This window comes from Carettochelys insculpta, chromosome 10 (genome assembly GCF_033958435.1).
Source record: "Carettochelys insculpta isolate YL-2023 chromosome 10, ASM3395843v1, whole genome shotgun sequence".
In the NCBI taxonomy this organism is placed as follows: domain Eukaryota; kingdom Metazoa; phylum Chordata; order Testudines; family Carettochelyidae; genus Carettochelys; species Carettochelys insculpta.
This window is the reverse complement of record NC_134146.1, coordinates 5,386,245-5,407,570: the sequence shown is the minus strand read 5'-3', so window position 1 is coordinate 5,407,570 and position 21,326 is coordinate 5,386,245. Positions and strand designations below refer to the sequence as shown.

General features: G+C 42.8%; 1 protein-coding gene across 2 annotated transcripts in view; it reads left to right on the top strand.

The window, feature by feature from the left end:
* The window catches only part of PCCB (propionyl-CoA carboxylase subunit beta), a 50,188-nt gene that overhangs the window by 4,136 nt on the left and 24,726 nt on the right, over positions 1 to 21,326 (top strand). For both annotated transcript variants that reach the window (XM_075003881.1, XM_075003880.1), the window contains 4 exons: positions 8,855 to 8,923; positions 16,538 to 16,594; positions 17,239 to 17,352; positions 19,922 to 20,032. In XM_075003881.1, coding sequence (XP_074859982.1) covers positions 8,855 to 8,923; positions 16,538 to 16,594; positions 17,239 to 17,352; positions 19,922 to 20,032 — 351 coding nt within the window. The remainder of the gene's footprint in view (positions 1 to 8,854; positions 8,924 to 16,537; positions 16,595 to 17,238; positions 17,353 to 19,921; positions 20,033 to 21,326) is intronic.

Sequence of the window (21,326 nt, the reverse complement as noted above, 5' to 3'; positions counted from 1 at the left end):
AGACTAGAATTAAAGGGCTTAAATTACAGCGAGGGAAATTTAGGCTAGACATTCGGAAAAACTTCCTAAATGTAAAGATAGTTAAGCAGCAGGACAAATTACCTAGGGAGATTGTGGAATCTCTGTCATCAGAGGTTTTAAGAACAGGTCAGACAAACACCTGTGAATAATCTTCTATGTAGGTAATATGTAGCCCTGAATCCCCTGTATTCACAAAATTCAACATTCAGGAGGATTCTCAACATGGAACCCTTGCGAATGTTGAGACCCTACTATATTGTACTTACATATCAGTGTATACTATGTAGAGCTGTATAAATGAGGCTTTGTCTGAAGTTTTAATTTGTACTGACTTCCCAGGTGCTTATATGTAGCCTCATCTGAAACAAGACCAATAGTTAGATGTGCTGTCAGAAGACCTCTGAGGTCGTAGAGGTCTTGCTTTTAGGCTTCAGTCTCCTGAGATTGAAGAACTTCCTGTTCAGTCTGTAGACTATCTTCACGCCATCTGGAAGCTTGCCATCAATGAGGTGAAGGGTCATGCTGATGAAGATGCTGAACAGTGATGGGGCAATGACGCAGCCTTGTTTGACTCCTGTTTTGACCTCAGAGGGGTCGCTTTGGGATCTGTTGTTGCTCAATACTGTGGCTGTCATGTTTTCATGAAGCATCCTCAAGATGCTAATGAATTTTTTGAGGCATCTGCTCTTTGAGAGGATCGTCCACAGAGCACTATGATTGATTGAGTCGAACGCTTTCATCAGCTCAATGAAACCATGGGTGTATACGGCTTGGTTTTGTTCATTACATTTTTCTTGCACTTGCTGAGTGGTGAAGATCTGGCCATTCCAAGGAACAGTGGACGTGAAGCCACACTGGAATTGTGGAAGAATTTCTTCTGAGAGTGGCAGAAGTCAGTTTTCAAGGATCTGAGCTAACGTTTTCCTTGCTGTTGCTGGGAGGGAGATGCCAGGATAGTTTCCACTGCCCAAATTGTCACCCTTCTTGATGAACCTGACAGTCAGTGTGCCTCTGAAATCTTATGGAATCTGCTCCCTATCCCAGATCTTGAGAATCAGGAGATGATGTTTGTGGAGCTCTGGCCCACCTTCTTTGAAGACTTTGCAGAGATTCCATCTAGTCTGGTTGCCTTGTTGCACTTCATCACTTTGATGGTAGCTTGGGCCTCACTCAGGGTAGGAAGTGTTACAAGATCATCCCTAAGCAGTTGCTGAGGGATTTTTCAAGGGATCCTAGGATCACGGTGGAAGGGCGATTCAAGAGCTCATTACAGTGAGCCCTCCATCAACAAGCAATGGCTTCACTGACTTCCATGAGTTGGGTACCATCCTGTGATCTCAGGGGATTGATTCTGTGGTTTCTCAGTCCATAAACAGCTTTGGTAGCATTGAAAAACCTCTTGTGTCATTGACGTCTGCGAGATGCTGGAGTTCTCATGCCTCCTCAGTCAGTCACTGGTTTTTCAGAGTCTTTTTTTTTACGCTGGACTTCTGCCTTGGCCTAGATGTTCACTTCTCTCTTCGTTGTGCAGTTGATGTCGCTTTGTCAGGTTGTAAAGTCTTTCCTTTTTGCTTTAGTCAGGTGTTCATTTTCTACATCATTCTCGTCAACCCAGTATGCGGATGACAGCATGGTTGCTGCTCTTTCTCTCTCAGCCCTTCAAACCAGCTTAAGTACTTCTGCTAAAGCATACAAGAATCATGCCCTCACTCTGAACATCCAAAAAAGACCAGGTTGCTCCACCAAGCCTCACCGACAGAACAATCTCACGTACCTTCTATTGAGGTTAGTGGAAAACTGCTGGAAAATGTGGAGCACTTCCCATACCTTGGAAGTCATCTTTCACTAAAGTCAGCATTGATGGAGAAATCCGGCATTGTCTGAACCATGCGAGCTCTGCTTTCGCCTTCCTGAAACAAAGGATCTTTGAGAACCGGAACATCTATCCCAAGACAGAGCTCTTTATATACTGTGCAGTGGTTGCTCCAATGCTGTGGTATGCATCTGAAACCTGGACAACGTACAAGCATCGCTTGAAGGCACTTGAACAATACCAGTGTTGCTTCAGGAGAATCCTAACTATCTCTTGGGAAGATAGGCAGTTGAACACTAGCATCCTGGAAGAGTTGAACATGACCAGCATTGAAGCCATTATCATTCATCAACAGCTTCATGGACTGGTCACGTGGTTTAAATGTCTGATCAGGGCCTCCCAAAATAGATTCTGTTTTTCAAGTTAGAAGGACAGAGGAGCTTTGGAGGCCAGCAGAAGCAACTTTAGCACATGCTGAAGGCACATAAGAAAAAGTGCAGCATCAGTGTCGATACTTGGGAGAGCCTTGCCCAAGACTGTCCCCTGTTCAGAGTGGTAATCCATGAGGGGGTGGTGCAATTTGAGATGTCCTGCTGCAGTGCAGACAAGGAGAGGTGGAGAAGAAGAAGAAAAGAGCACCAAAAACTGCCCCATGCCCCCTCCAACAGCTATCAACACATGCTCCTTCTGTGATAAAACCTGTGGCTCCAAAATTGGGCTGATCAGCCATCAACAGACTCACAAATAGGAGGGTGACATGAAGATGTCCTACTTGTTATCGAGTGACCACCAAGAAGAGGCAATGCACCAATCTCCAATAGGTTTCATGCCTCTGATAGACATTATAAAGCTTCTTGGTATCTGTCTTTGTGTGCTTGGTTGCTTTTGAGATTCCTTCTTTGCATTCCTCATTCTTTTTTTTTACTTGCTGTAGTTATGTTCCTTTCTGTTGGCTTTAAATTTTTTGAAGGAAACCTCGTTGCTCAAAAAACCTCTCGAATATTGTCTCAGCTCAATATATAGCAGCTCCTCAAACCTCAATGGTGAGACCTTGGCAATTAGTCACATAAGAAACTGCAACAGGGAAACACAATTTTGCGTATATATTGGGCTTGGTGCAGAAATTACTGAGTGAAATCTGTGGTCTGTTTTGCAGGTCAGGTCATAACTGTTCCTTGTGGCCTTAAAATCTATGTAAACCCTGGTAACTGTTGTGGTGAGTGGCTGATGAATGAAAATATAACTGGAAAGTATCCAATTCAGTGTGTTGCACTTGGCAGATATGTGAAATAGTGTACATTATGAAGTACATGAATTAAATTATGAACACTAATCAGTAGATGCTTGCCAAGAGTGGTTTAAAGAAAGTGGAATGAGTAGTCCTGGTGGAAGCCACTAATTTGGCATTTTGAACTGATGTTTGTTGAAGTTTTAAACCAGCTTTCCATAGCAGTAGCCATTTCTCCAAGTTCAGAGAATCAACATTGCTTTATATAATTGGAGATGCACATCTCCTATAACTGGAAGGGACCACAGGAGGTCATCTAGTCCAGTCCCCTGCCCTGTTGGCAGGGCCAAGCACCATCCCTGACATCTATTTGCCCCAATCCCTAAATGGCCTCCTCAAGGATTGAGCTCATAACCCTGGGTTTAGCAGGCCCATGCTCAACCCACTGAGCTATCCCTCTCCCCTTTAGGAGAGTAACTCAAAAATGACTTAGTTAAATTAAAACTAAGACTAAAATCAATTATTTGAGTCAAGGTTTCTTACTTGCTGATTTAAACATGATTGCAGTTGGTGCTTTATATCATTTTGATTTAGATTAGTCCGCATTTATACTAAAGTAACTGTCAGACTCATTCTGTGACATGGGCTTAATTATAGCCAAAAGCAGAGGTTGGCAGAATATGGCCCACAGGCTGGATCTGACCCAACAATCTTTCAGATCAAGCCTGCCAGTGTCCTGCAGCCCACAAAGAGTCTTTTGCAGGCTCCCTGCCCGCAGCATTCCCCCAGGCCACTCAGAGTGGCTGACTGCAGGTGCTATGTGTGTCTCTTTTTGGTGCATGGCCCATGGTGGGGGCTCCTTGTGCTGTCCCCACCTTCAGTACAATCCTTGCAGCTCCACTTGACTGGAAAATAGCCAATGTGCATCGGCTCCTGTAGCCAGCCACCTTGAATGGCATATGAGGGTGCAGCAGACAAGGATCCTGCCTGAGCATCCCACTGGACTGCTGGCCCCTAGCTGACTAGGGTACACTTGGTATCCAACCTCCTGCCCTCAAATCCCTGCCCCAGGTCACAACCCCCTCCTCCAGATCAGAATCCTCTCCTGCACCCAAGTCCCCAGCCCTAGATCATGACTCAGATCCTCTGCAACTTTGTCCCTGTTGAAAACCACCTCCCAGATCCTACACCCTAAACCCCAACACAGGTAACAGTCACCTATCATAGAACAATAGAGCTGGAAGAGACCTAAAAAAGCCATCAAGTCCAGCCCCAGGCAGGACCAAACCCATCAGATCAGCCCAGCCAGGGCTTTGTCAAGGCGAGACTTAAACACTTCCAGGGATGGAGACTCCACTACCTCCCTGGGTAGACCATTCCAATGCTTCACCACCCTCCTAGTGAAAAAGTTTTTCCTAATGTTCAACGTGGACCTTCCCAACCACAACTTGAAACCATTGTTCCATGTTCTGTCATCTGTGACCACTGTGAACAGCCACTCTCCAGCCTCTTTCCAACCTCCATTCAGTAAGTTGAAGGCTGTTATCAAGTTGCCTCTCAGTCTTCTCTTCTGCAGACTAAACAGTCCCAATTCTCTCAACCTTTCTTCACAGGTCATGTGTTCCAGCCCTCTAATTATTTTGGTCACCCTCCGCTGCACCCTCTCCAGTGTATCCACATCCTTCCTATAATTGAGCGCCCAGAACTGGACACAGTACTCCATATGCAGCCTCACCAAAGCCAAGTAAAGAGGAATAATCACTTCTCTGGATCTATTGGCAACGCTTCTCTTGATGCAACCTACTGTGCCATTAGCCTTCTTGGCTACAACGACACACTGTTGACTCATGTGCAGCTGCTCATCCACTACAACTCCCAGGTCCTTTTCTGCAGAACTACTACTGAGCCAGTCGGACCCCAGCCTGTAACAATGCTTGAATGCACTAGAAACCGACCGCCATCCTGACATCGAGCGGTTGATCACTATCCACTGGGCCCGACCTTCTAACCAGCTTTCTATCCATCTTACTGTCCATTTATCCAATCCACATTCCTTTAACTTGCTGACAAGAATACTGTGGGAGACGTATCAAAAGCTTTGCTAAAGTCAAGATAAATCACATCCATTGATTTTCCCCTATCCACAGAGCCAGTTATCTCATCGTAGAAACTAATCAGATTGGTCAGGCATGACTTGCCCTTCATGAATCCATGCTGACTATTCCTGATCACTCTCCCTTCCTCCAGATGCCTCAAAATGACTTCCTTGAGGAGCCCTCCATGATATTTCCAGGGACTGATGTAAGACTGACTGGCCTATAGTTCCCTGGATCATCCTTCTTCCCTTTTTTAAAGATGGGCACTACATTTGCCTTTTTCCTATCATCCGGGATCTCTCCTGATCTCCACAACTTTTCAAAGATAATGGCCAAAGGCTCGTCAACGACATACACAAACTCCCTCAAAACCCTCGGATGAATTAGGTCCAGGCCCATGGATTTATGTACGTGTAGCTTTTTTAGATAGCTCCTAACCTCTTCTTTCCCCAGAAAAGGCTGTCCACCTTCATCCCACAATGCATCACTTATCATATTAGTCTGGGAGCTATCCTTGTCTGTGAAGACAGAGGCAAAGAAAGCATTTGCTTCAGCTTTCCCTACATCATCTGTCACTGAGTTACCTCCATCCAGTAGTGGCCCCACACCCTCTCTAATCACCTTCTTCTTGCTAACATGCCTGTAGAAACTTTTCTTGTTATCTTTCACATTCCTCACAAGTCGCAATTCCAGTTGTACTTTCACCTTCCTGATAACTGCCCGACATTCTTGAGGTACACATTTATATCCCTCCCTAGACATCTGTCCAAGTTTCCACTTTTTGTAAGCTCCCTTTTTGTGCCGAAATTTTTTCCAAGGATTTCCCCAGTAAGCCAGTCTGGTCTCCTACTATATTTACTTCTCTTGCTGTGCATTGGGATGGTTTCTTTCTGCGCCTTCAACAGGGCTTCCTTAAAATACTGCCACCTCCATCACCCAAACTTCCTCCCAGGCCCAACTCCCTCTTCTGCACCTCAGTCTCCTACCCCAAGCTCCCTTGGCACCCAACCTTCATCCCAGATCCTGCATGTCCTCCATTAGTATCACAGAAGAGTGTGGCCCTTGACCACTTACCAAATTCTTGGAGTGGCCCCACATCAAAAAATATTGCCCACCCCAGTCTGGTTCATGAATTTAGGGCTAGGTACTCCCATTGTCCCACAGCAGATTACCATTGTCAGTGGGAGGTTTATGCAAGAGACAAAAGGGAGTATGTGGCCTTTATGTAATAACCATTAGTGTTTGCTCAGTGTATTCCAGTAATGCCTAAAGGCTATATTTAGTGGTTCCTTTATTTCACAAATTGTGCAAATGAGTGGATTTAGAATCTACAAACCCACAGTCTGTCGTTTATCATCAGTGTCTCTCCCTCTCTTAAGTATAAGAGCAAAGTTAAGATGGTTTATGTGTATGACATCAAGCTTGAGGCACCCAGAACTGTGAGCCACTGCATAGCTTCTCTGCTTCAGATAGTGCTTTGCTGCTGCTAACTGGTGTCTCACCTCTTTGCCACACGAGTCTGTCTGCCTTGACAGAAAACTCTTCCAAGACTCAGCCAATCTAAACCTTGCCTTGAAGCTAACTATCTGTGAGCCCCACTTCCTGAGTGCTGCTGCCGAGATGTCTTCCAGTCCTGCTTGCTGTATGGCACTTCTAGAAATTATTTCGTTTGCTGCCTCCAAAGAGACAGAGCACATGCCAGCCTGTTAGGTTAACCCCAACTTCAGTACGCAGCGCTGAGATGATTTTCTAATAAAGAAAAATAAATCTGTTAGTAAAGAACAAAGATTTAAGTGATACCAAACAAGAGGGAGAAAAGTTTCATAGCTTTTTAGACATATATCTAAATGTTCTTTTATTGTCCTCTGCTAGCAGTAAAATCCCATTCCTGTGTCTAGAGTAAGCGTGTGATGTAGACACTACCTCCCAAAACTTTTAAAGAAAATATTTCTAACATGTTTATATCATCATCTGAATACAAACCATATATATAATACAGTGGTTTGTTTTGGTTTTTTCCAGGAACAGCATTTTTTTTCAGGCCAGTTTACATAGTACCTTTAGGCTATGGCTACACTGCAGCTCTATTTCGAAATATCTTACTCTGAAATAACACAACCACACACAAAATACATTTTGAAATAGCACCCAGCTATATCGAAATAGCATTTCCAGGTCCATAGCACTGTTTCAGAATAGAGCCATTGGAGCTTATTATGGCTTGTTTCGAAATAGCACTATTCCATGTCTTAAGACTACCTATTTCGAAATATCAATTTTGAGACAGGCATTTTTCCTCTCACTTCGAGGGTTACTAAGTTCGGAATAACAAACCCACTATTTTTAAATTATTTCAAAATAGTGTGTGCATAGTGTAGACAACAGGTCCGTTATTTTGAAATAACTGCTGTTATTGCAAACTAACTAACTAGGTAGTATAGCCATAGCATTGGGGATAATAAGTCCATCAGGTCGAGCAATGATGGGCGCTTAGGGGCACAGCATGCCCCTAACTATACATGGTTTTTAAGTTCTAATCCAGGGGTGAGCACATTTTTTATGTAGGGCCCCCCACTTTTCGTCTCTGGAATTAGCTGCGCCCCCCACCCCCCAACCTGTCTAATGTGATACAAACTGATAGAAATTTCACTTATGTTCATATGAAAAAAAAAAAACAAAACCCTTTCAGCACATATAAGAAATTAAGTATGTAGGATGTAAAAATGTTGTGAATCAGCATATAAATGTGAACATGCATAGATAAAAACAGTAACATTTCAACATTTTTAATGAAACAGAGTGCTTTGTGTACATATTAAATTTTTATCTTGCTGTTTGAAGACACCATGAGACTCACTTTCTGGCTTCTTGGTGGGAGGGGGACCGAAAAATGAAAAAACAACAGTTCCCTGCTGTTTAAAGAGCCTGCTCCTCCTGCCTCCATCTCCAGCTCTCCCGGACAAAGTTAAACAAAAGAACAAAACAAAAGATCAACATAACTGCACTTTAAAAATAGACCAAACTATTTCGAAGCTGAACAAAGGGGCTGCCCTGGTAGAAGCTTACCACCACTCGACTGCGTCTGCTATATATGTCTTTCAGCTTGCTCAGGCTGGGAGACCAGAAATGATTCCAGCAGTCCCAGGGGGTGGTGACCCACGACGGGGCAGGAGGGATGGCAGCACAGGTCAGCCTAGCCCAGGGAGGCTTCAGAGGCACCTTTGGCAGAGGGGAAGGGATAGAAAAGGGGACCAGAAATGAAGCTGGCCCTCTGTCGATGGCAGACAGAGGCAGGCAGGCAGCACTGTTGAGCTGATGTTGGCAGCAGAGGGCCCCCAGGTTGTTCTCCCCCCCTCCCACTTTGAAATTTTAGGACATGCCCCCCAGTTTGCACACCCTTGTTCTAGTGTTTAGTAACGGGTTTTTTTCAGTGCCACATTAATACCTTCATTTTCTGAAATTTAAACACAGCTATAAAGTTTTCAGCAATTTTCTCTATTAAGTTTTATTTATTTGTCATATAGTGGTGCCCAATGACCTTATTGGAGCTGCCTAGTGCCCATCACAAAGGGGAGGAGACAGCTCCATTCCTAAGCTAACAAATATTTTGTCTGTGAATTTAGAAGATATTGATGTAGTTGTTTTAACGAACCTTATTAAAGCTCTGACCTGGGTGTTCTTTGCTCTCTCATGCAGTATCCTGGAGACAGTGTGGTAACTGGCCAGGGCCGGATTAATGGGAGACTGGCTTATGTCTTCAGTCAGGTATTCTTTTGCTTTGTGTCAGTTACATGTTGTGAGCCTGACCTTTTAAAATTGCTGAACTTTTGTAGATCTTGTCTAAATTGTGTTTCTCTTTTAATATATCTAAATTATGTAAATTATCCCTGGAGTTAATATTGCTCCAGTATAAAGTGTGGTAATGCACAACGTTTTGCAATATATGCCAGTAGAGTTCTAACAATGTGTAACAATGGATGAGGGGGCAGCTTGGCAAGGGGAGGCTCCACGGTTGATGAAAGACTTCATTGTGAGGAAGATGGGATGAGGAACACGGGTGATGAGAGTTTGACTTGGAAGATGGGGATATTGATGCTTATAGAGGACAGGGAGCCAATAAAAATCTTTTAGGGTAAGGGAACTGTTACCATGGATCAATAAGAAAACTTGATGCAGATACGTCAACAAACTGGAGTTCTGAGATGACTCTTGTGGGAGTTTCAGTACTCAAGGCATTAATTCACAATGAAATGATCGAACAGTGTATGTCAGACTGGTGGCAAGTGCAGGATCTGACGCTGATCTGAGTGGACGGAGTGCTAAACCTGCAGTCAAAATCAGTGAGACACCATGAAATCACTGCAGTCAGCCTGAGTTTGTTACAAAAGTTATAGCCAGAACTGCAAAGTGTAGAATTTGGGACTGAGGATATTCAGGAAATCTTGATCTCATTTCTAATTAGAGCAACAAAATTTGTTAACGGGACTGCTGTAGATGGACTATTTGGATTTTTTTAATTGAAAACATATTTTTATGTAGGTGGAAAGTATGAGCTGACTCTTTGCCTCTGAAACAGTGTTTTGAATTTTTGTCACATATTGTCAGTTTTTGCCATAATTGGTAGTGCTAATTTCACTTCATGCCACAACCTCACATCTTGAGATTCTTCAGCAGAGTCCTATGGAATCTTCCTAGGCAGCATCTTGTGTTAGTGGAATCTGTTATATTAATTTAAATGGAATAAAGGGGCCCAAAGAGTTAAAGGTGTTAATGTAACCCCGTTACGGCCCAATGTTAAACAGCATTAAACAAGAGTCAGTGTTTGGTAGACAGAGACCTCTGCCTGCTCAATATCAATGTAAATGCACTGTTTAATTTTTAGGCCTTTTAATTTGTAAAAGCTAAAGCATTTGAATATTAAATAAAACCTTTATTTTAGCAGCATCACTTTTTTCCCTTGCCCTTTAGCTGGAGAGTTTTTAGAAAGAAGAAATCCATTTGGTTATGACAGTGTCTTAAATGCTATTTAAAATAATAATTTTTGGTTTTGAGCCAAGAAAAGATTTTAGTTGAAGTGGGCTGGAGTTGCTGCTGCTGCTGCTGCTGCTATTAAAATCCAGTCCCACTTCCTAACAAGACTAAATAAGACAAACATACGCAAGAGGGGAGAGACAAGGGAAGCAAAAGGAAAATTGCTTTGGTCTCTGGAGTGAGTTGACTCTTGTTTGCAACTTCTGCAAAAGCATAGGCACAGCACATGTTCTTCTAAACGACTCCTAGACATGGCAAACTGGTATGTACCAGCATCAAGCTGTTCAAAGCATTGCTTTTATTTGTTCCTCTTGTCATAGGTGTGCAGACCCATTTTGGCTCATTGATTTTTTTGTTTCAGCACTTTTGTTAATAACTATGATCTCAACACAATCCATGAATTTATCAGTAGCCTTTTTATTTGCAATAAAGCAGTCTTTCTGTCTCACTCTTGTACCTTTTTCCCATCAACATTTGTTGGGATATATTATTTTAACATTTTATAAACTTATACTCATTTTTCACACTGGAGCTTACAGTTAGGTTGCATTATGTGTCACAAGATAGTCTCTCTTTTATGAACCAGTTTGTTTTAGGATTAGATGTAAATTCATAAAATTACAATTACAAGAACAAAATCTTGATTTCATTTGAACCACATAGAAAACAGGAAAAGAAGATGGTTCTTAGTTATATTTTACCATTTACAATTTCTTTATTCCAAACTGAGATTTACATATTATTACTTGATTAAATATTACAAAAAGTGCAGTTAAGCCTTTTAAATGTTAACAGAGTTTAAGAGCTTATAACTCACTTCAGTGAGTTTAGCATGTAAGTATTGCTGTTATATGTTTTTAAGATGTTTTACAATAAGCCAAATTTGCTACTTCCTTTGCTGTACATCCAGGAGATGATAATTTTGTTTTAGTTTGTTTTGTACTGTTTAGTTAGCTAAAGTTGTACATTTAAACAAATGGTGAAAATGTTATGCATCTAATGGTTAAAATAGCTTACGAGGAGAAAAAGTTTAGTACTGGTGACATTTTTACTTAAGTGTGTTGCCTTCTTTAAAAAGAAGCAACAAAAGGTTATTTGGAATCCCTTTTGTACTTATGAGCCATTTGCAAAACCCAAAGGAGGGGAAAATTCACCAGCTTTTTGTAACAGACTTTGCCCACCTGTTTTGCCACCAACAGTTATGAGGACAAAACAGCCATCATATAGCACTGTATAGGTTGGAGGTTTAACCTGCAACACTAGCACTGTGCTGTCTGCCTGCACGAAGCAACGGCTGCAGTTATTGAAATTAAAAATATAGGAAAAATAGCAAATTGGTAAATCACAAAACAATCACAAAAGGGTTAAAGCTGCAATAGTCCTTGGTGTTGTGTTGGTTTGAAATTTAGTTTATCGTTAATGCAATACCAGCCTCAAATTAAGATAGCATTTTGTGAACAATAGGGAGAAGGAGGGTTACCCATTAAGTTGTTTTAGTAAAGGTTTAATATTTAAAACACTTCATTTTTGCCACTTTTTCCCCCATTAAACTATTTTTATTAATTCTTCTAAATAATTACAAATTATAGGAACTGCAAGCCTTAGAATAAAAGAAAAATAAAACGAAGTTTTTTTTTTAAATATTTTTAATAAACTGAACTTTAAAACAATTTTTATCCTTTTTTAAATGAAACTTGAAGTTTACTCTGAAGGCTTATTTTAAACAAGCTTAACATACTGAAGGATTTTAAAACAAGCTTTATTTTAAACCAACTTTGAAGCCTTTGCTTGTTTGCCAAGGTGTCTGCTTCTAAGCATTTTTTAATCCTTTAAGCTTATTCAGGGATGGCAAAAATGTATTAATTTACATGGAATAAAGGGGCCTGTAACATAAGCCAGTCATCATCCAGTATTAAAGCGCGCCAAACAAAGTTCAGGGTTTGGCATAAAGAAACTTCAGCTTACTTGGCATCATTGCAAATACACCATTAAATATCCTTTTTAATAATTATTTTAAAAGTTTTGTTTTTTTGAAACTTTTTGTGTCCGAAGAAGACAAAACAGGGCAAACAAGAGAGAGAGAAAAAAGTAAATATAGAAAATTGTAGCTTCTGTCTCTAGAGTTGACTCTTATTTGCAGTTCTACTGTTGAAAAACACAGACAGTGCACAGGTTCCTGTAAGCTACCTTTAGATTTGATGAACTTGAATCAACATTCGACTTTTTAGGGCATTGCTTTGACTTGCCTTTTCCAGGTCACAGGTTTACAGCAGTATTGCAAAGTATAATCTTTGCAACGCTGCTGTAAACCTATGACTGGGCAAATGCAACTAAAAGCAATGCCCTAAAAAGGCTTTTACTAATCAAAAGGAAAAAAGAGAGGGCTAGGAAAGAAGAAAATTAAAATGTGGGAGATAAAAACATGGGATAGGGAAACACAGTCTCACATCACAGCTAGTGTTTGGGATTCAGTTGGAACTGCTGGAGGTGGCAAAGTCGCTCTGGTCTGATTATACACATGGGACAAAAAAAGCCTAGTTAGGATACGTCTACACGAGGCAAAAACTTCAAAATGGCCATGTAAAAGTTTACTAATGAAGTGCTCATAGGAATAAGGGGACTTCGAAGTAGCCAGGGTCCTTTTGGAAAGGAGCCCCATCTGGACGAGCTGAGCGGCTGCGAGCCGCGTCAATTTCAAAATGCCGCAGCTGCCTGCATTCTAATGAGGCGCTGAATATTTATTTCAGCGCTTCATTAGTAAACTTCGAAATGGCCGTTTGCATGGCCATTTCGAAGTTTTTGGCTAGCGTAGACACGGCCTTAGAGTCCTGATAAATGGCAGGGCGGGTAGTCATAATAGTAAAGCGCAGTCCAGTGGCCAGTTTTTCCCCCCAAAGCCTTTTCCTTTAAAAGAAAAGAAAAGAAAAAAAAAAAAAAAGAAAAGAAAAGAAAGCAAAATAGCCCAACCCCTCATTATTGTGTCCTCTTTTGCTGCACTCATTTTGGCTCATTAGTTTTTGGTTCCTCACTTTTTATTTATCAACTGTGATATAACACAATCTTTAAATTATATCAGATCTCTTTTTGTTTGTTTGTTTTGATTAGTGCAGCGTTTCTGGCTACATCTACATGAGAGGCTTTTCCTGGCAAAACTGGGCTTTTATCGACAGTTTGTCGACAAAACCTGGCACATCCACAGGCAGCATTATACCTCTCCCCATTCAGATATAATACCTCGCTCTTCTGTTGACAAAACAGCCACATAGACAGGCTGGGGGCCTTTTGTCGACAGACAGGGCTTCCAGTTCACCAGGATGCCCTGTTTGTAGAGCTTCTGGTCAGCCATTCTGTTGAGAGAGGGCTGGCCAGTCTGGCTGCTCTCTGTTGACAGAGTGGGTTGTTCTTTCCATCTGCTTTTATGTGTAGATGCAATCTACTGACAGAAGTTTTGCCAGGAAATCCCTTCTGACAGTCACTTCTTTCAACAGATGCTTCTCATGTAGACATAGCCTGTGTCACTTTTGCATATTTTCTCATTAACATTGGTTGTGATAGGTGAATGTGACATCTTGTGAATTTACAGTTAATCTCACAATTAAGGTAAATGTGCGGTCCCAGTTATCACAAGAAGTCTTAATCTAGTCATAAAAGCATTGCTTAAACCCTAATTCACATCTGTATTAGTCAGTGAAGATAAACTATCTCTGTAACAGGCCCCGCCATCCCCTGCTATCCCCTCATGACAGGAAATTGCCCTGCGGACACCCAGCCTCAGTACTACCCTCAGGGTCCCAGGACTTCTCCAAAACACCCTTGAGTTCAGAACACCTATGCCATAGGATAGTTAATTATTATACATGGCTCAAAGACATTAGCAGAGAAGTACCATTCTATCTGAGCAGCCTTTTATTCATTCTTAACTCTTCTCTAGTCCCAGTCTTCCCTTAAACCCAGGGATCATACACTCATCCCCGTTGTGCTGTCATGGCATTCCAAGGCTCAAAGGAAGCTATAACGTAGCCAGTGTCTGTCCTGGCTTAATATAAGTCACATGTTTCTCCAGGCTTCTTTCCCACCTCCTTGCCACATGAGTCTCCATCTTGTGCTATACTGACCTCCCTGTTTCTGGTCTCTCTCTCCTTGTTCTTACCTTGCAAGCCTCTTTATGTAATTCCTGTTCCGAGGTGATATCCCTCCACATAACCAGGACCAGCCAGGGCACACCTGTTCAGTCACAAGAGGACTGAGACCCTCTCCATCAAGAGGGTTCAGCCACCCTGTGACACTTATCTCAGTCAAAACAGTCATTGCTGTGTGAGCTTGGGCAAGTCACGTCTCTTTGTGTCTGTTTTCCCTTTCCCCCTTCATCCAACTTTAGGTTTAAGCTCTGTGGGCATAGGCCATGTCTTGCTATGTTATTTTATACATCTTGTAAACCTAGTGCATTAGGTCCCTGATCACAGCTGGAACCTCAAGATGCTGCTGTTATACAGTTAATGATAGAAAAATAGGAGAAGATACCCTTGTGAATGATAGAGAAGATAAAAGCAAGGGAGACACATTACATTCATTAATTGTTTTTTAATATAAAAATTAGTGGTGTAATACACACAAAATAGATGTCTGATGTGAGAAAAATGGATACAAGTAGTGTTTTGGAGGAAAACTAAGAGGCTGATTAATAATCAAGGTAGTGAAGAATAGAGGTGGGGAAGCAAAAGTAAAACAGAATGGGAAGGGAGACCTGGGTGGAAATACAGTGAAGTGAAGGGTAAAGAGTTTTCTGCATCATATTCTGGGGCTTTGAACTCTGGTTATGTCCCTTTCAAACTAACATGTAGGCAGTAGTTTTTACTGAACTTCCTAGGCTTACTGAAACCATTTATTCATCAGCAACACAAGTGTGATCCCTAAATGCTGTTATAGGGAGTGAAGTCAAAGATAAGATCTTGCTCAACTCTTCTTCCACGTGAAGCAGCAATATAGGATTGTCACTGTGATAGTCTGACTCAGCCTCTCTCTCCATAGCTCAGGTGGGGAGTGGGAAGTCAAATGCGTATATCAAATAACACTGTTGCTTTTGCTTGCTGTTGGGAAGACACTGCACAGGAACAGCAGAACTGGAGCAGTCACCTATAGACTTGTCCTGACAGAATTAAAGTTTACTGTTCAATAATAATAGTTCACATCAAGGTGAGGCAAGTTTTCAGGTTGACTTAAGAATTGTTTTCTAGAATGAGGATACCTCTAGAAAGAGGAGGTCAGCCTAGGCTCCATGCATCCAACCTTGCATTCTGAGATGCTGATCTCTCATTAATTCTATGCCAGAATAACTCTATTGGAGAGTAACTACTGTTTTATGCCAATGTAACTGAGGCTATGTCTATGCTAGGAAATTGTCGAATTTATTAAATTGACTTTATACCACTAGATTTTATAAAGTCAATGGTGAGTGTCCACACATGTTTAGAAAGTTGACATTGTGATTTGCTAAGTTTGACTTTGTCAGCAGTGCATCGTGGGTACTTATCCCACAGTTCCTGCACCCCCGTTGTATTCTAGGTTTCTGTGGCAGCGTATTATGGGGAAAAAATGTGCTACAAGTGGTTGTGGGTATCTGATGTCATCATCCCAGAGTGCATTGCCCTCCCTCACTGCTCCCATTGAAAATAAACTGCCAAATGCATTTTCGCGCTGCTTTCCTACAGCCTGCTCCTGACACATGCCATTACAAGGCTAGTGGGCCAGTCCTGATAAATGTAAAATACAGAAATAAAAATCTGAAAAGTTTCAATTTGGAGCTGTTGAAAAGTTGTTTTTTGGTATTGTTGAAATGCTTCATTTTGATAGTGTTATTTTGATTCATTTCATTTTGACCCAGCAGCCACATAGTGGGGGGGGGGGCAGTTGGAGAGCTCAGGCTGATTCCTGCTTCCTGTTTCCTACTTCCTGCTCACTTGGAGAGCAGTGGAGGTGAAAGCGATGGTCAGAACAGACACATTGGTGGCATTGGGGGATACTTCTGGAGGCCAATAAAATTTAATTAACTAACGCTATGCAAGTTTGAATTTGGTGTCACGCCTCGTGAAAAATCTGGAGTAATAAAGTCAACCTTAGGAGCCCTTAAAATTCGCCTAATGATATTTGTAGTGAAGACAGGTACGTTATAAAATCAACCTAACTCCCTTAAAATTGACTTTATGCTCTAATGTAGACATAGCCTGAGAAGAGGAGCAGGTCTCAAGTGCCTGACCCCAACTGTGTATTAAAAATACTAGTGCAAGAGTATTATTTCATTGGCAGTTGAACTGTTTCTTTGTGCAATTTTGTAATTTGTTTTCCTTTCAGGATTTTACTGTATTTGGAGGGAGTTTGTCTGGTGCCCACGCACAAAAGATCTGCAAGGTAAACATTCTAGAGGAGAAAAGAGTGAGTTGCCAGTGCCTCTCTGGCAGTATGTTGTGCTTTGAATAACCAGATCTGAGAATTACTTGGTCTTTGCTTTATGTTGTTAGCAAGTGTGTTTAAAGCCTGGGATCTAACTGCATGATCAGATACTATTTTTTTTTCACATGGGATTGTGCCATATTCATTCCACAGATTGGGCAGTGAATCCTGCAAAGGAGTGTGCATGTAGTAGATGAAGCAGAGAGTTCTTATATGGATTGGGTGATGCACTGTGAGGCAGGGGAACCCTCACTGAACATTGAGAATAAAAGATGTTGTACCAGGACTCTCCAAATGTAAACTATGTAACTTTCGTATGGAACAAGATGAACGGTTGTAACTGATGATGTAACTGAAGGCTGTGATAACTCACACGCACTCCAAAGGGCAGAGTTAAGATTACACAAATGAGGAATTTCCTAACTTTTGAATGGTTCCCTTCATAACTGTAGGAGTTCTGTGTGGAATATGCGGTGATTTTATTCTGTTATGGGTTTGGTTGTGTGTACATCATGTGCATAACAGTAAGTTTAATTTACTCCTGGTGGGTTCTCGACTTGAGCTGGATCTTGTCTAATTAGCAGTTTGTGGTTTATCTCCAGATCATGGATCAGGCTGTCATGGTTGGGGCTCCTGTAATTGGGTTAAATGACTCTGGAGGAGCCCGTATCCAGGAAGGAGTAGAGTCTTTGGCTGGCTATGCTGATATCTTCTTGGTAAGTGGTCTGTTGGATGAGATCTACTGATGAAAACCACTATACAAGATTTATTATTACAGGTTTTACCTCCTAAAACCAGCATTCCCTGCTCCGGCAACGTCTATCATTGAGCACAACCAGAGATGTTCCTGGACCAGAGAGCTGGGCAGGAGGGCAAGCTGCAGCCTAGATCCTCAGGCAGCTTGGTGGGTAGAGGCTGGAGCTGGTGTCCCTGGGACCCCAACGGTAGGGCAGCTGCACAAGCCAGAGCCCACATCCCTCAGTAACCTGGGGGAGGTAGGGGCAGCCACCCTGGGCTGGTGTCCCCAGGCAGCCCCATGGAGCTAAGGATGGGGCAGCCATGCATGGCTGGAGGTGGGTCCTGGACAGCCTCATGGGGCTGGAGATGGGTCCAGAGCCAGTGCTGGATTCCCCTGGCAGCCCTGTGGGACTGGAGCAGTTGCACTAGGATGGAGCAGCAGCCCTGGGGGGCTGGAGCCATGTCCCAGGGAGCCCCTCATGGCTTCCCCCAGCAGTTCCACAAGGCCAGGAGCAGTTGGGCTAGGGCAGAGCTGGCTTCTCCTGGCAGCCCTGCCAGCAGCCACATGGTGCTAGAGCTGTATCTCTGGCAGCCTTGCTGGGCCAGAGTTGGAGCCACTGCCCCCCAGCAACATCCTCAGGCAGTGCACCCATACACCACTGGATAGGTGAGCAATCCAGTGGGACAGGAGGGAGGGCTTGGTGGATTGGGGTCCAGTGACAGGAAACATTCCCTTGTCCAGCAAACTCTATTGCCTGGGACCAGTCAGGTGCCAACCATGCTGGACCAGGGAGGTGCAGCCTATATTATTATTATACTGTAGATTTTTTGACAGTTTACTAAATGTTATAGAATACCTTCTGAGTCTCTGAAGTCTAGACTGCTGTGTATATGCTGAGAGGTCAGAAAAGAAGTTGTTTTTAAATCAGATTGGACTGTTGCTCCCTTGTGTGCTCCAGGTAGAGCTCCCCTAGTGTAGATGCAGCCTTGCTGTGGCAGGAATCAGGGTGTCCTCTTTTTCTTCTTTTTGTCCTCTTCTTTGTTACCTGCAGCTACAGCTTGGGACACCCATGTACATACTTTGCTTTCCACGGTCTGTTACCACCACATCCCACCCAGTGTAGCCCCCTCATCCAGCCTTTTGGGGGACATGTTATAGGATAAGAGCCTTCCTTTGAAAGGCCTCTTACAGTCTCCCAAAGCTGGATTCCCTCCTGAAGACCTCATATACCAACTCAATGTTAGTCTTTTAGTGCTCATTCAAATAACAAATTCCTGCTGGAAGAATTTTAGCAGGGTTCAGCTCAACACCCCACACTGGTATGAAAATGGTGTTGATGTTTTTGAGGAGGTGTTAAGTTTTGGCCTATGTGGAGGAGGGATGGGTGCCCATATGATGGTAGTGTAGGGAGAGGTTGTCAGTGCGGGAGGTTTGCTAATGACTAACAGCTGGCCCTATAATAAAGGGTTGAGCTTTGTCAAGGATGCAATTGTGTGGATCTTGCATGCCAAGGAAACAGAATTAAAGGAGTCATGGCACAAGTGCTCGTTAGCCATTCCTTACGTTGAGAGAGGCTGTCTGCATTCTCCTTCCTCATTGTAAAATTAAATGTATTTGAGAAAAATATGTTCCTTGTTACGATGGATTCTTGTGGATCTTTGTAAATCTAGTGGCAAACTGCTCGACTGTCCCTAAAGGGTCCTGCACTTCCAGGTGAATCCTTGTGGTCTCAGAGGCTCAGGGAGGCCCCTCTCGCTGCCTTGGGACTTCCTGAAGGCAAGGGTCTCTCTTACTGAGCTATGGTCATCATAAGCCAGCCCAAATATGGGGTGGATGAGGTTACCTCCTCCTCCTGCCACGAGATGGTCTAGCCCTACCACAGTTGGGCAGCCCTACCGGGGAGAGTGAGGTGGGGGGCTCGGGGTCCAGTCCCACGCACTGCCCTTGACTCCAACCCAGGGACCCTAGGCACGGAGGGAGCCAGTGGAGCTTTTTCCCCTGCCCCACAATAGCTCTCCTTCCCTGAGCCTTTTCCCCCTACCACCACCTTCTGAGACTTTTCCCCAGTACCATGCCGCTGTGCTTGTGCTTGTGCTTGTGCTTGTGTTGTGGTCTGGTCTGGTCTGGTCTGGTCTGGTCTCGTCTCGTCTCGTCTCGTCTCCACACCTTCAGGCTTGTTCTCTCTGGGCACCCCACCCCCCTGCTCCTGGGGAAAGCCTTTTATAGAAGAACCTTCAGGACTTCATTAGCCCCAGGTGCTTGCACTCCAGCCTGATGCTGGCTGACCCCTGCTGAGGCGCAGCTGCCTGTGCAGCCTGAAGGACTGTACTCTCTGGGAACTTCCAAGGGGGACAAAAAGGGATTCCTCCAATGCCCAAAATGTTCCCCTTTCCCCCAGGCACCCGTCGGCTGCAGACTGATCTGCCACAATCTCATGACCTGCTTTTTCCTTGCTTTTGGTGTGTGCCTATTGGAAGATTTGCAGGGATGTAAAAATCAGGAGACTTTTATTAAGACCAATTGCTTTTTTTAATTTTCTCTTGCAGAGAAATGTTCTATGCTCGGGAGTAGTCCCACAGATCTCCCTCATCATGGGTCCTTGTGCTGGTGGAGCAGTCTACTCACCTGCTTTAACAGATTTTACATTCATGGTGAAGGTAAGTGTGACCCTTAGATCACCTCAGTGACAAGTGGCAGTGAGTCACTGTTCAGTAACAGCAGCTCCTAGCAAGTCTGACAAAATGCACTATGCTTAGCACACTGCTTTTCATAGTATTTGTCCACAAAATATGTCATATGAGGTCTTTAATACAAGCCACAATCACACTGTTCTCAATCAGTTGGGCCAATTCTTCTAAAGGAAACAGGTCCTGAATATTTTCACATAAAAATATAGAAGGAGTAACTTAAGCTTTCAAGTCTCCATCAATATTACAAAAAGGCAGAAAGAGGCACATAACTGATATGAAAGATGACACTGAAACCGAAGGACATGACCTACCTTTGAAGAGTATCCTGGCCGCCCTTTAAGGCTTTGAAGGCCTGATACGTTTTCTAGTTCCAGTTCCTGATTGAAGGAGCTGCTTGATGTGGAATCTTCTCAGGGTGGTGGCAACTCAGTGACTGAAGAAAGGTCAGGGAACAGGCAGCCATTTGGGTGGAGTGTGATGGGGTTGGATTGCAGGAGGCGGGGAAGGAGAAAAATGATCTCCCAAGCTTTCCTCAGTGTTTCCAGCAGCAGAATCTCAGTCCTGCATATTGTTGCAGATGGACTCTTGTTATGGGAGTTTTACAACTAAAATCACTAATAACTAAAATACATTAAAGAAAAAATTAACTGTCCCTTCCATTGTTGTGTTTTGTTTGTGTCACTATACAAGAGATATTGAAGATGGCAATAAACATATACAAAATTAGGAAGTTTTCTGAAACTTTTGTGTGGCTTGCACAGAAAAAGCAGGTATTTTACAGTCCCAAAATCTCTGGCTGTGTCTATACTTGCATTCCTGTTTCGAAAGAGGTATGCAAATGAGGTAAATCGAAAATGCAAATGAGGTACAAATTTGCATATCTGACACCTCATTTGCACATTCTTATTTCGAAATAGCTTCTTTCAAAAGACTAAAACCACTTTAGACACTGCTCTTTCGAAAGTAAACCCCCTCTTCAAAAGAATCCTTCTTCCCTTTTTTTATGGGAAGAAGGATTCTTTCAAAGGTGGGGTTTACTTTCAAAAGAGCAGTGTCTACACTGGTTTTCTTCTTTTGAAAGAAACTATTTTGAAATAAGAATATGCAAATGAGGTGTCCAATATGCAAATGTGTGCCTTTTTTGCGTTTTTGATTTGCCTCATTTGCATGCCTCTTTCGAAAGAGAAATGCAAGTGTAGACACAGCCTCCTACTCTAGTATAGAGAGGGTTTATTTTGTTTAGCTCGGGGTATAAAATAAT